Genomic DNA, 15,568 nt, shown 5'->3' on the forward strand with positions numbered 1-15,568 from the left:
TAGGGGATCAAGACTAACCCTGGGCACCTCATTTAACCTGCGAGCAATACAAACAAATTCTGGAAGGTAAGATGGACAATTTTTGCTCGAAATGTTTTTGTTATAGAATTTGTAAAAAAAAAAAATGTTTACAATTTTCAATGATATTGAAAAAAGATATCATATATGAAACATTTTGCGAGAATCTCTTACACATTAGTCATGGGTGAAATGTATTTTTGTAGGATGGTACAAAGGGGAAGAGAGAGTCACGAAGTTCGCTATCCCAAGAATTTGGCGGGAACCCACTGACCACTCAAGCAACTGCTACTTCTGCATGGTGGACCCGTACAAACGTCGGACTGGCAAGAATGCACCTGCTATCACGTATCTTCCTTCCTTCATCCATGGCCCCGGTACCACACTGCCATGAGCTCCCCGTACCCACTCCTCCGGAGAAAGAGAACAGTCATCTTTATAAGACAGCAGCAAGTCAGAGCGAGGAAAAGGTGTAGATCCAGATGACAATTTCAGCGGTGGAGCTGAGGAGAGAAACCCATACTACCCCCACCAAAAAGACCTCAACGACTTGATCAGAGATCTTGGTCTCACCAAGTCCAATGCCGAGCTTTTGACGTCTAGGCTCAAGCAGTGGAACTTGTTGGATGAAAGTGTGCAAGTCGCAGTTCAGAGGAAGCATCACCAACCTTTTTGCAGCTTCTTCACCCATCAAGATGGGCTCTGCTTCTGCTACAATGTGACCAGTCTGTTCGAGACAATCGGAATCGCCTGTAACCAGAATGAGTGGCGCCTCAAAGTAATGCTGCTCCATAAAGTAATGTTGCTCCATAATCGTAACAAGAATCCGTCTCTTCCGCTGGCTCACTCGGTGCACCTCAAAGAGGATACAACAGCATCGATACCTTTCTGGATTCCTTGAGTATGGCTGGGAGGTCATCGGACACTTCAAAATGGTGGCATTCTTGATGGGTCTCCAAGGCGGTTTTACCAAGTTTCCCTGCTATCTTTGCCTTTGGGACAGCAGGGACACCAAGGTGCACTACCACAGGCGGGACTGGCCACAGCGGACCGAATTCTCTGTGGGGAGGAACAACGTCAATTGGGAGCCACTGGTGCTGATGCCACCACTGCAAATCAAATTGGGCCTTATGAAACAATTTGCCAGAGCTGTAGATAAGGAGTCGGCAGCCTTTAAGTACCTTCAAGACTTCTTCCTTAAGCTGTCCTGAGGCAAAGGTCAAATCCGGTGTCTCCGTCGGACCACAGATGAAGAATATTCTGGAGTGCAATGAATTCCCCAAGAAGCTCACTAGTAAGGAGAAAGTGGCTTGGAACAGCTTTGTTGCAGTGGTTCGTGGCTTCCTGGGCAATTACAAGGTCGAAAACTATGTGGAGCTGGTTGAGACTGTGGTGAAAATCTACGGCACAATGGGCTGTAGGATGTCCCTCAAAGTTCAACTTGATAAATTCAATGAGAACATGGGAGCATACTCGGAGGAGCAAGGCGAGCGCTTCCACCAGGATATACTGGACTTTGAACGCCGCTACCAAGGACAGTATAACGAGAACATGATGGGAGACTACATTTGGGGGCTGACTCGTGAAAGTGATTTACAGTATAATCGTAAATCTAGAAAAACTACTGACTTCTACATTTTGTTAGGTAATTTTTATATTACTTTAGTATAAATACATGTAAATTTGTATTCATATGTAGTTTTTTTCTGACTTTGTGAACGATAAAACACAAATGCACCCGTTTTCTTATTGAAAATAGGTAAATTTCCAAATATAACTGTCCTGGTCACAAAAGCAACGTTTGTGTGGAATTATAGCTATTTTCTACAATTTTTAGGCATAATCAATTAAGAAATAATACTTACTACCCAGGAATAAAAAATTGTGTTATATAGTGTTATCATTCTACTCCACTCCTCAAACCAATCTGTCACGTGAGACGAGGTCAATGTGAGCAAGGTGATGGAATTGAGGAGGCGGCACCACCCGAGGTCTTGCTGGAGGGGTGAGGGCCAGCCCGAAAGTAGCCCCGCTTCATGTAGTCCCTCGTGCGCCATCATCGCTAGACTCTCTACCATGCCACCTGGCCAGGCCACTGGCCTGACAGGACTGCCCCTGGCCAGTCTCGCTTTCTCCTTCCGTGTTCTCCTCTCCTGCCTGGAAAGACAGCCTTTCCCCTGAGTGGGCAGGGGGTGCTAGTTTGGAGGCCAGGGGCCGACTGGCAGTGGCTCACCCCTGAGTATGGGGGTAGCCACACCCCTCGAACTGGCTCTCTACACCAGATGGCTCTGTGGGCTCCATATCCGAGTCCAGGAGTGAAGTGTGGGAGGGGGGGCTGGGGGTGCAAGAGCGGCCCCGAGCCGCACTCGCCCCGATTGCAGCCCCCCTGAGGGGTACTCCTCCTCCCCCTCTGAGTGCACTGGCATATGCCACAGACTCATGATCCCACATCTCACGCGGGGTGTAGTCATATCAGGCCGTGCCTGGTCTGGTCTAATAGAGGGGAAACTGCTTTATTGATAATTATCACATCGTCTCCATGGTGGCTGGCCACTGTTCATTTTCCGTTTTATTTGCTTTTCAGAGCCAGACAAACTTTGTATGTGTGGAGAGTGGCACTCACATACAAAGGTTTCCATGGCGGGTAAAATAGGTTGTTTTAATCAGTGACACTTTGAATCTCAGCAACCAACAAAACACCATTCCCCATGCCCACTCTGATATGTGATTATGCAGTTGCGGATGTATGACGATTGTTATTTAGATGTTCATTTATTGGGCATCTGTTTAAAAAGAGCTTCATAGCTCATCGGATTCCTCTAGGATAAATGAAGGTTTTGATTATTCACGGGCACTCCAGACATGTGGTCTGGGGAAACCACATGTGACTTCTGTTGGGGTGCATGAGGAGAATGCCATGTAGTGTTGCAATGTGGTGTATACAGTAGTTCAGCAAGACGGATACGAAACGCTTAAATTAGGTGATAATCTGTTGAGACTGCGAGGAGGTGGGTCTAAGGTGAGGAAGAAGGCAGCTCGCTCAGGCGAGGGGAGACGTGGCTACACAACATCGCAACGGGACCCGTGGCCAAACGAGACACAATAGCGACCTAAGTTGCTTATGCTAAAGGGACCCAAGCGCCAATACGTCGCAGCAGCATCTGGGACAGACAATGTAGGAGGTCCAGGGTAGTCACATTCTGGAGCCAGATGAAGCCCAAGGAAGATGAGGTCCAGGGCAGCCATGGTCGAGATGAAGCCTAAGTCATTCAAACTGGCAGATGAAGTAAAAACATTTGTGCCAGTGTCACTGAGGTACAACACCAACAAGCCTCCGGGAAGCAACGAGGGCAGTACAGCATCTACGGTCCAACAAGCCCCAAGGGCAGATGAGGCTGGGACAGCTCGCTTGACGTGGCAATGATTTGGAGAGGTGGCGAGGCAGCATGGCGGTTGTGCTGGGTGTAGTCCGGGGGAAGCAACAGCAAGTTGGGGAGAAAAGAGAAACAGCACATTATTGAGGGAGAGATTAGCATTAATTCTAGATTTGAAGCTTTCGTGACTACAAACTTAGAATACAAGAATACAAGTCATTCAGCCCAAGAGGGGGTCTGGAGCAGGTGACAATTACAGATGAAAGGTGGCCATCTTACATTGTCTATGCAATTTTTTTCCGAGAAAATGAAAGCTTTATAACTTAAGTGAAATGCACGATTCCCCAAAGCATAATCAATACAATGAGCCGAAAGGAAAGGTAGCCAAGGGTGGCACCCATCTCTCCAGAACCAAGAGCTCTGTCAAGGGAAGGAAAATAAATGAGGGTTGAAGACAGCGACTGGAAGGCATGAGCAAAGGAATGGGCAGCGTACAGACTACACAATAAGCAGCTGTAGGCGCAGAGCAACACCAGCATAACCACAGACTGAGTCAGCAAATGTCTCCCATGATACAATGTCACACATGGGCCCCACTTCACATCTTGTAAGTGGCCCACAACTTGGATAGCTTTGAGACTCTCCAGAAACACGAGCCCCCCAGTAAATATCCTCAGATACTCATTCAGTGTTGCAAGTTTCCCAAAGGTGACATGACCATCTGGGGGAAGGAAGAAAAAAACGTCATTATCATTAACATATGCAAATCTAGTTTCACAGATATATAACGCAATACGTTGACTTTTATATGATTCAAGAAAGTACTATCAGTCTTAAAGATGGACCAGGACCACTTTATGTTGAAACAAACACAAACAGCAATAGTTTTACATCATAATAGTGGACAGCCCCACTGAATGATCGTAACCTTATCGTGGTGGTCAGGTTTGCATGTTCCAATGACCCTCAGAGCTGTCACGTGGAGTCTACTCCTGGTAGGGTCTCTCTTGGCAAACATGTCTGGGGGGAGGTTCCAGACAAATAACGGTAAAAAAGGCCACTATGAATGGTTTTGAAATAGAAAAATTAGAGAACCTCGCCCGGATAAGGTATACTGAGACACCTCCCTGGAGCCAGGCATGGGGGTGGTGTTCACTGACAAAATCGTGATGGCCGGGCGACCTACATAACCCTGTCGGGCCCAGCCCAATATGACTACGTGGTGCCGTCCTGTGGGTGAGGGGCGGGTGCGATTCCTGTATGGCAGGGAGTGGGATGATCTCAGATAGACTAGACCTTGGCAATAGACACCAGCAATTGGGATGTGGAATTTCACATCACTGGGGGGGGGGGAGGAGCCAGAACTAGTGGGAGAGGTGGAAAGGTATCGACTAGATATAGTCAGTCTCACCTCCACACACAGCATTGGCACTGGAACCAAATTTTTTGATCAGGGGTGGTCTCTCTCTTGTTCCAGAGAAATCCCTGATGAGAGGCCCCGGGTGGGTGTAGGTATACTCACAAGCCCCCGGGTGAGTGCTGTTTAGTTGGAGTTTATCCCAATATGTGAGAAGGTTGCCTCAATGAGAATTCAGGTCACAGAAAGGAAAACTCTTGACTGTTGCCTGTGCTTATGCACCAAACAGCAATTCACAGTATTCGGCCTTCTTGGAAATGGTGGGTGTGATGCTCGATAGAGTGCCACCTATCGACTCCATAGTCTTACTGAGCGATTTCAATGCTCATGTCAGAAATGATGGAGATACCTGGAGACGCGTGATTGGGAGGAATGCCCCCCCCCCCGATCTGAACCCGAACAGTGAGATGCTATGGAATTCTGCATTTGTCACGGGATGTCAATAACAAATATCATGTTCAAACAAAAGAATGCTCATAAGTGTACTTGGTATCAGAGCATCTTGGGCCGAAGGTCAATAATTGTCTTTATAGTTGTATCATCGGATGTAAGGCTTCATGTTCTTGACAATCGGGTGAAAAGAGGGGCCAAGCTGTCAACTGATCACCACCTGGTGGTAAGTTGTATCCGACGTTTGGGGTACTGAGCAGATGAACGTGGAAGGCCCAAACAAATAGTGCGGGTTTTCTGGGAACGTTTGGAGGAAGATCCACCGCAGAAAATGTTTAATTTCCACTCCCAGGACAACTTATCCTACACTCCAGAGGAGGTCATGGATATTGCGTTTGAGTGGACAATGTTCCAGACCTCAATTGTCGATGCAGCTACGATAAGCTGTGGCTTGAATGCAGTTGGTGCCTGTCATGGCGGCGACCATAGGACCTGCTGGTAGATACCAGTGGTGAAGGAAGCTGTCAAGTTGAAGGAGGCTTCCTGAGTTATGCTCAGAAAAAGGTTTGTCGACTCGATTGAGAAGTACCGGCTTTTCAAGAGGGTGGCAACGGTAGCAGTCGCTGAAGCAAAAGCCCGGGTATGGGAAGAGTTTGGTGAAGCCATGGAGAGGGACTACCTGGCAACCTCAAATATGTTCTGGCAAACCATCCGATGCCTTAGAAGGGGTCGACGAGACATGGCCCAGGTTGTTCTCAGTCAGGGTGGTGGAACATTGAACTCAACTAAGGAGATAGTCGAGAGGTGGAAGGAACACTTTGAGGAGCTCCTCAACCCGGTGGTTCATGCCCTCCCCTCAGGATGCAGCCTTGCAAACAGGTTGGGGGGTCGGATCCATCACGGCTGCTTAAGTTACTGCGGCGGTTGAGGGCCTTCATAGCGGGAATGCTGCTGTGGTGGACAAAATTCGCCCAGAGTTGTTTTTCAAAGCACTGGACATTGCAGTAATGTCGTGGTTAACACGTCTCTTGAATGTTGCATGTAAGACAGGTACAGTACCTCTGGAATGGCAAACTGAGGTCGTGGTTCCCATTTTTAAGAAAGGGGACCAGAGGGTGTGCTCCAATTACAGAGGGATCACACTCCTCAGCGTCCCAGATAAAGCTTATACCAGATTCCTGGAGAGGAGGCTCCGCCCGGTGGTCGACCCTCAGATCAGGAGGAACAATGTGGATTTGTTGTCATGGTCATGGAACGATGGATAATCTATTTTTCCTCTCACAGGTATGAGGGGTCGTGGAAGTATGCTTCTCCAGTGTACATCTGCTTTGTAGACTTGGAGAAGGCATATGATCATGTTCCCTGCAATGTCTTGTGGGAAGTGCTGTGGGAGTATGATGTACCGGTGCCGCTTTTGTGTGCTATCAGGTCCCTCTATTCCCGGAGTGAGAGCTATTTCCGTTTTCTTGGTTTTAAATCAAGGTTGTTCGCTGTGGGTATTGGACACCGCCAAGGATGCATCTCGTCTCCACTCCTGTTTGTGATTTTCATGGACAGGATATCAAGGCGCAGCCCAAGTATGGAGAGTATCCAGTATGGGGGCATGTAAGTGGTGTCGCTGCTTTTGCAGATGACACTGTCCTCTTTGCCTCGTCAGTCTGTGATCTCTAGCGTGCACTGGAACGGTTTGATGCCGAGTGTGAAGTGGCTGGGATGAGGATCAGCACCTCCAAATCTGAGGTCATGGTTCACTCCCCGGAGATGGTGGATTGTGCTCTACAGGTGAGGGGGGAACAGCTGCCCTTAGGTGGAGCAGTTTAAGTACCTCAGGTCTTTTTCACGATGGTAAATGGGTGCGGGAGATCGGCCAGCGGACCAGTGCGGTGTCTGCAGTGTTGCGGGTGCTGTACCGTTACGTGGTAGTGAAACGAGAACTCAGTTCTCGAACACAGCTCTTGGTTTACAGGTAGATCTATGTTCCCACCCTCACCAATGATATCGCGGGTAAAAGGGGCCAAAATTAGGTTTCTCTGCAGGGTTACCGGGCTCACTCTCCGTAATCGGGTTTAGAGCTCAGTAATCCGCGAGAGCCTCAGAGTCAAGCCGCTGCTCCTCCGGACCGAGAGGTGCCAGTTTGGGTGGTTCAGGCACCTGGTAATAATGACCCCCGGTAGACTGCCCCTGGAACTCTACCAGGCACGTCCCACTGGGCGAGGCCGACCCAGGACACGCTTCTGGGACTATGTCGCTCAACTGGCATGGGAACACATGGGAATTCTCCAGGAAGAGCTAGAGTCTGTCGCCAGGTAAAGAAAGGTCTGGGCTACTCTACTCAACATGGTGTCGCCGCAACCCTCACCAGGACAAACGGATTGAGAAATGAACAAATGATCGAATGAACGAGGTAGTGGTCAGCACCATAGACCATATATTGTTACACGTGGTAAAGCGAAATAAAAGTAACCATTTTAAAAGTTTTCTTTGGTTTTGGGCATGATGTAAGAATGTTTAGAGGTGGCTTTCAAAAGCACTCCATAATTATAATCTCTATTTAGACTGCAGAAATCCGATTAACTGTGAAGCTCTTTTTCAGAGACGTCCAGTAGGGTACGACCATCTTGTTCCCGTTACCTGCCATCTGTAAAGACTCCACCTGACAGCCCCAGTCAGAGGTAAACATTGTGGTGCCCAAATGTCGACAATCACCATTTTAAATGTTTTTTTCGAGCAATGTTACTTTTATATACAGGGTTAACCAGGGATTTCTTAAAATTTGATACAAGGGGGATCTGGTCCCTGCTTCTCTCTACCCCATCGTGTATGCTAATAACTAAAATGTCACAATTGGCCCGTTTAGTATGATTCTCAGTCATGCCGCCCTGTCCCCTTATTGAATTTCCTGTGACCTTAAATTTACTTTTTTAAGTGTATTCCCTAATTATCTGCATGCATTTAATGGCCTAACTCGCTGCCAATAGAAACACGAGACATTTTATTGATGTAACACAAACTCTGGTAGCCATTCCAGCTGTGTGGTGCTTCAAACCAAGTAGGACCATAGTAAAATGCTAAAAAAAATAAACTTTACTAAATTGTAAAATGTACACAATGGCGATGCACTGGCATGTTTTCAAAGCATGACGCATGGTTAATGAGATTCAAACATCAGAGGCCTGTAAGTGACGTTTTATCTACTCCTAAAATACATGCATCAGCACTACCAAACTGTAATTACTTGGTAGACTTCAATGTAATCATTTAATATATTGCACACAACCCCAACAGTGTATTATGACATCTTCAATTAAAAAGGAAGTAGCCAAACAAGGACTCTACTGAGTCTAATCTTAGTGTGGGTGTCTTTAATAAGTAAATATAAATACTCAAATCAATGTTGAAATCACTCATGGAAGACTTAATTTTTCAAAATATGAAAATAAATATCTGGATGACTATGGGAATATAAACAGAACTCAATATTCTTTCATATTAATTAAGAGTATGTATTTGTACTTCTGTTTAACTTCTAAACAACAAAAAATAGTTCAGGTGCACATACCTTCTTCAATGATACGTACCTTGCACGTAGGCATAAAGGGTTTCCATTTGTGTTACGGTCACTTGATAATACACTAAACATGTAGTTATCCTTAGCATAAAGCACAAGAGTTCCACTAAATTAATAAATCTTTTAAAATACTCAAATTTTGTTTTAATTATTTTTCGAATATCATAAGCCGATAGGCACAGGTTTAGGAGAAACATTGAGATATAAGCAGCCGTGGTGAGGACAGACCACACGTCCCCGTTGTCGTGTATGGGAAATATCCGCATCTTGACGTGTGGGTTGACAGCACCTAAAACACGACATTTTTAGTTTTTTTTATGAAAGGACAGTGAAATTGTTTTAAAAGATTGTACGCCTCTCTCTGTACCTGGGTTGCTCTCTCTATGTATCTTGGTGATATCTGTCTGCTTATATGTCTGTCTATAGTTTTCTGGTTATATTCTATGTCGCTATTTCATTATACCTGATGATGATTGCTTGTGTTGCAATCGAAACGTCGTATGCTATTATTTAATTTATTATTTTATTTTTATACGTGACTTTACCGAAAAAACCAAAGAATAATTCCTGCAGTCACGAAAGCTCCAAAATTAAGATTGTACGCCTCTTCTTAACCTAATCTGTACTGTACCTGACATGTGTTTATATTTCAATATTGTGTAACTTCAAATATTACTGTTGGTGTTTGATGAATGTCATTTTAAAAGTCATCATCGGCAGCCATGATTAATCCACTGCTGAATGAATGTCTCCGCAAACCATCGCTATGTCCCACGGTTTTGCGATGCAACAATTTATCAAACACCTGCACACGAGCTTCTTCGATTACTCTTGTCTAAGTGGTGGACTGTCAGGTGTGAATGCATGTTAACAAACATTTTTATTTGTATTTGTACGTACAATGCACTTTGAATATGATAATGGCTGACAAAAGTGGTTTTCACACTTTACACTTGCCCATACTATAATATTCACATAAAAAAGTCTGATCCAAGGAAAGCGTCATGTGTAACTCACCAGACGGAGAGAGAACCAGGTGCAATATCAGGTGACAGAGCAGGTGTGTGTTTGCGTTAAACAAAGTGAGTTCGGTGACCAGTTCTGCTGTGCGTGGGTCGATCCACAGATGCTCCTTCAAGTAGGCTACAGTGTTAGCTGCCTTTCCTGCATCGTTTTCTACTTCCACCAAGTAGCCACCTCCGCCAAATTGCCCTGAACAAAAAAATATTTTATAACGTTAAGCAAATGGGAATAAGTATAATGTTGATCTCTAATGTTACAAATAAGAATTATTTAAAACTATTTAATTTCCTTTTAATTTATTGCAATACTTTATCTGGAACATCTCTTAGGTTAGTCTTCATTTGCAAGGACATCAAGAGTACTTACTGACACTTTTAAGATACATTATTTAACATGCAAATGTGTGTTTATAGAGCATGGGATGCATAAATATGCGTCTAAATCGCAGTCCCAGTGTTCAATTTAACTCAGCAATGCAAACACAGGACAACCACCGTTCACTTAATCACATCTGTTGCTCACCAAGTAATTTCATAACTATTTCCTCATACAATAGTTAGGTTTTATGAAGTAAATACATTGATTCGTTTTCCTGTAGCCAACATTCAAATATTAGTTCAATGGACTTACCAAGAGTTCTTGAGAGGTCCATTTCTCCAAGATCCTGGTAGATCCAATATTGGTCTCCCTCTGATCGCCCTGTTATATTGGACATCACCCATGCCTCAAAATAGCTGTTCTTGTCTTCTTCAGGTGCAGTGTACTGACCATTTTGCAACATTTTCACATAGTTCATCTCACTTGGGGCTGCCACATATATCCATGCATAAACACGCAAAGTACACAGTTTATACACATTGTAAAAGACTGAACTTATTTCTTAGACCTTTTTGTATTCATTTTGTTCTTCCCCTGCACCTCCGATTAGCACGGTTGGCTATATACAGTGCAAAAGAAGTTCAACATACATACAATACAATAGCATGTCAATCTCTTTTCCTTAGCCTTCTGGACCAATGTTTCCAATCGCGTTGTTTAACCAGGACTAAATGTACCCATCTGCTGCTGTGGAGCCATAAATCACCTGGCGAGGCCAATATGCTGAACCCTGCATGTTACTTACCGATGTGGGCAGAGCAGGCACCCCAGGGAGGTGCAGCTGGAGCATATTTAACATCAGCACATATTCATAGTTGCTATCCCAGCCATATAAATGTAAATGTATGATTGGGGACAAAGCAACCTCGGTCTAGAGGTCCCTGTATTGGTGATGGACGGGCAAGTGGAATGTGAGAGACATTGTTTATGGATCGCGCTCTCTCTCTCAATACTAGGACCACCATTCCCTACACTTTGGACAAAGGGTTTTAGGTCAAGTCACTCCAAGTAGGAGGCCTGACTATGTGTTTTCCTAATGTATGAGGTTCAATGTTGATCGAATACATGGCAGTCCCCAGCAGAAGTATAAAAATTCCCGCGCTTAAGCCCCTGGGGACGTCCCCTTTTCGCTGGGAGTAATTCAAAAGTTTATTGACAATGGGCGGTTGAGGAAGGCAGAGAGGGGTGGAATGGGAGAGCCGTGGTCACGTGATTGGTGCTGGCAAATTCTGCACAGCCCCTCCATTATCGATAGCAAATCAGAGAGCTAGACCAGGAAGGGCGAGATACAGAGCATGAGCGGCACAGTCTTCTGGAGAGTGGACATGTGTGGACAAATGGGAAGGTGTAGAGTTCCGTGGAAACTCTCACCTTCTGGGTTCTAGTGCCACTATGCATGCACACCAGGTCGAGTTACCCAGAAAGTTCCTTTATGCCCAGCCAAACCAGAGGTGAGAGATTCAATGTTAAACAGTCTGTATCGCCTTGGTCTTAATATTGTCATTGGTACGTTGCGGGTGTGCAAGTGACCAGGTGTGCTTAGGCAGGTAGCTATTATGAGAGGGCTCGGCCTGAATGAGATGCCCTCAGTTTAGAAAATCCTCCCTGCCACCAGCGAGGCGTGCACAGGGTCTTCACCCCGCGGAACTGTATAGTTCCATGGGAACTCTCACCTTGTGGGTTCCAGTGCCACCGCCCTGTGCACACCAGATCGAGTCACCCCAGAAAATTCCTCTATGCCCTGAGAAGCAGTCTCCCTGAGCCATGGGAAGGCTGTAAAACCTGGGGTGGAGGGGTTATTGGGGGTTGTCTGCGTGGGGCAAGGGGCCAGCTTTAGGCCGTGCCCATGCCACCTGCAGAGGGGCCACCGCCAAGTAATTTGTATCATGAACAGAGCCCTCCCCCCTCTTATCAGACGAGACCAGACGCGGCCAATTATAACCACGCCCCATGCAGCGAAAACGGGAAAAGTGCAGATTCGCTATCAGTGTGGCGCGAGGGGCCGACCTTAGGTTGTGTTCACACCACCCCTGTAGAGAGATGAACATATATCCATACCCACCCACAGATAATGGTATAGAGATATATAGCAACCATGGCAGCCGTTCACTAAAAGGTGACGGCGACGAGACCTGCACGCTTGTGTCAGGCTGCATGCACTTTGAGGCCACGTGAAGCATCAACGGTTTGTTGTCATAAAACTAAGCCAGTTTCTGGTTAAATATAGATACATGCACGAACACACACACACGTGTACGTGTAGATATATCCACCTACATGGCGGCACTATCCAAACGATGATCACACGAGCACTTCCAACTCAACAAAGTGGGGGTGGAGTGTAAACCCCTGTGTGAGGTCGTGAGGTGTGGAATGATTGCCCAGCTGCTGAGGTGTGGGATGATGAACTCTGTTGCGCACGCTGGTGCACATGGAGGACGGGAGGAAGTACCCTCCAGGAGGGCGTTGCTCGGAGGATGTACAGTGTTTTATACAGGGGACGAGGACACTGAGGAAGAGATGGAGACCTGGCAGAGGCAGGCCCGTCGAGTTCGCAGCCAGGCTCGGCGGCATGGTAGAGGGTTGCGCAATTCACCCCCGGAGGAGTTGCTAACGTAGACTAGCGATGATGGCACATGACGGCCTAGCAGAGGCAGGACCTGCCCCGGGCCAGCCCCACCATGTCGGCAAGGCCTCGGTGGAGTCGGCCCACTAATTCCCCCACCCTGCTCGTGTAGACATGACACTGCTTTCTACTGCTGCCTTTGACACCATGGGCCACTTTTTACACTAGGAGCATCTCCATAACCCTGCAGGCATTTGTAATAATTCTCTCCTGGTTCCATCATCACTTCGCAAACAGCTCCTTGTAAGTTTTTTTACAAGGAATCCCTGTGCTATGGTGTCCTGTAAGACTCCATTATTCGGTCCCCTACATTCACATACTATTTAAATACATTTTAAAATATGTAGCACTAATTAACTTTGAGAGCCTTTGTCCATTTCGGTGACTGCACATTAATTATTTTGAATAAGATTTTGAATGAAGTCGATTGGGAATTGAAATTCACACAACAATTGACGTGAAGATATCTCCAGAATAAATGTCCTTTTATTCTCCAACTACAACTCGAAATCTTTACGACAAGAAAATGTCACTCTCAGCTCTCAGCCCACGTGTCATAGCACACACGCGGCCGCCATTACTCCTACCTCTGAAACATTATAAATACATATTTACCATTTTTGTATCTCAGTTGTCTCATTTGGACCACTCCAACAACAAGCACATTGGCGAGGACTGTATTGTGCAGAGTGACACCACTGGCTGCCACGCTGCTACTGGAGGTGGCTTTCATGTGTGGCAAGAGTGAGCCGGACACCCAGTTCCAGTAACTGGCCACGTCAGCAGTCTTAAAGAAATAACAACACAGCAATCGTCATCCACGTCTTTTGTTAGACTATTATATGGCGTTCAATAAAAAATCAAGCCAACAGCTAACCCATCCTTCGTTAAGAGTAATTTTAGGCAGCATGAGGCAATGATTACTATACTGTACTGACCATTCCCAACAGGAGCGAACCCCGTATACAGTCTTCTCATTGCTCTACTGTTGATTAAATAAAATGGCCATCTTGTTGAGGATTGGGGTCTGAACAAGGCTAAATAGTGTATTTTTTCACAGCATGATGAGGTCATTTGACATGAAACGCATATTGGGAGGACTGATTCCATGTTCACTATTAAAGATGTATCATTACAAGAATCTGTGAAGTGTAGCACCAAGTATCAACACGTAAAGCATTCCGCAATTTTCCCAAAGCGAACTGTCTTAAAACGAACACATTTACTATACATTTGCTTCGGAACGTTGTGTATTGTTAGCTGCCTCTCTGCTTACCTTTTCGAATTGCCTTGTAAATGTCTTCTCAATGTTATATTTAAAATAAATTGCACAACTTCCTGAATGTATGTATGCTGCGAATAGAAGCACTGTCAGGTACAGTGAAAGGAAAATCGTTCTTAGGTCAAAGCAGCTTTGCCACTTTGTGGGATGTGCAAAATTTGACGTCTCTGTTGGAGAGTGAAAAGCAGAGTTTATTATCGTTATAAAAACATTCATCAGCTTCATTTACATATGACATAACTAAACATATCGTTGTTCCTCGTTACTTTAAAGGATATTCACAAATAAACCTTATGGCAGGACCCCGGGGTCCCATAAGCCCCCGGCTCTCGCACAAACTGCGTTGTGATGTCATTTTATGTCTGTGGAAGGCGAACGATACGGTAATCTATTCCTCTTGACGAGATCTACACTATACGCTAATTAAAGTTTCAAAGTCTGACGGAAGACCTAGTGCAGAAATATTTCAACTTCCACCTCTGCAAAAACTTATCCTGCACTTCAGGGAAGGTCGTGGACATTGAGTTCGAGTGGATGATGTTCAGGACCTCAATTGTGGATGCAGGTACAAAAAGCTGTGGCCTGAAGGCAGTCGGTGCCTGTCATGGTGGCAACCCTAGAACCCGCTGGTGGACACGAGTGGTGAAGGACGCTATCAAGTTGAAGAATGAGGCTTTCTGAGCTATGCTCGGAAAAAAGTCTTCCAACTCCATTGAGAGGTACCAGCTTGCCAAGAGGGTGGCAGCTGCGGCAGTTGCTGATTCGAAAGCCCGTGCATGAGAGGAGTTTGGAGAGGCCATGGAGAGGGACTACTGGGCAGCCTCAAATATGTTCTGGAAAACCATCCGATGTCTTAGGAGGGGTCGACGAAATGTGGCCCAGGCTGTATTCATTAAGGGTGGCATAACATTCAACTCAACTAAGGAGATAGTCGAGAGGTGGAAGGAACACTTTGATGAGCGCCTCAACCCGGTGGACATGCCCTCCTCACAGAAGACAGCCCTGATAACAGCCGGGGAGGTCAGATCCATCATGGCTGCTGAAGTCGCTGCGGCGGTCGAGGACTTTCACAGCGGTAAAGCTGCTGGGGTGGACGAGATTCGTCCAGAGTTGTTGAAAACGCTGGACAGTGCAGTGTCGTGGTTAACATACCTCTTGCATGTTGCATTGAGGCGGGTACAGTTCCTCTGGATTAGCAAACTGGGGTCATATTTCCCATTTTTGAAAAAGGAGACCAGAGGGCGTGCTCCAACTACAGAGACATTACACTCCTGCTGGAGAGGAGGCTCCGCCTGGTGGTCGAGCCTCAGATTCAGGAAGAACAATGTGGATTCCGTCATCATCATGGAACAATGGACCAGATTTTTTCCTTCTCACAGATATTTGATGGGTCATGAGAGTATGCTTCTCCAGTCTATCTCTGCTTTGCAGACTTGGAGAAGGCATAAAACCGTGTGCTCCCGCAATGTCTTCTGGGAGGTGCTACGGAAGT

At 46.0% G+C, this 15,568-nt stretch overlaps 1 protein-coding gene across 1 annotated transcript in view; it reads right to left on the bottom strand.

Annotated features, from left to right (window-relative positions):
* Window positions 1–2,354: 2,354 nt before the first annotated feature.
* The window catches only part of LOC133349891 (polycystin-1-like protein 2), a 41,343-nt gene continuing 28,129 nt past the window's right edge, over window positions 2,355–15,568 (bottom strand). Inside the window, exons 13-18 of the mRNA XM_061563730.1 lie at window positions 14,071–14,243; window positions 13,410–13,581; window positions 10,421–10,597; window positions 9,785–9,979; window positions 8,778–9,056; window positions 2,355–4,113 (exon numbers count right to left, since the gene is read on the bottom strand). Coding sequence (XP_061419714.1) covers window positions 14,198–14,243 — 46 coding nt within the window. The 3' untranslated portion in view covers window positions 2,355–4,113; window positions 8,778–9,056; window positions 9,785–9,979; ... (1 more) ...; window positions 13,410–13,581; window positions 14,071–14,197. The remainder of the gene's footprint in view (window positions 4,114–8,777; window positions 9,057–9,784; window positions 9,980–10,420; window positions 10,598–13,409; window positions 13,582–14,070; window positions 14,244–15,568) is intronic.

Source organism: Lethenteron reissneri, chromosome 32 (genome assembly GCF_015708825.2).
Source record: "Lethenteron reissneri isolate LAM-NWPU_2019-01 chromosome 32, ASM1570882v1, whole genome shotgun sequence".
Taxonomy (NCBI): domain Eukaryota; kingdom Metazoa; phylum Chordata; class Hyperoartia; order Petromyzontiformes; family Petromyzontidae; genus Lethenteron; species Lethenteron reissneri.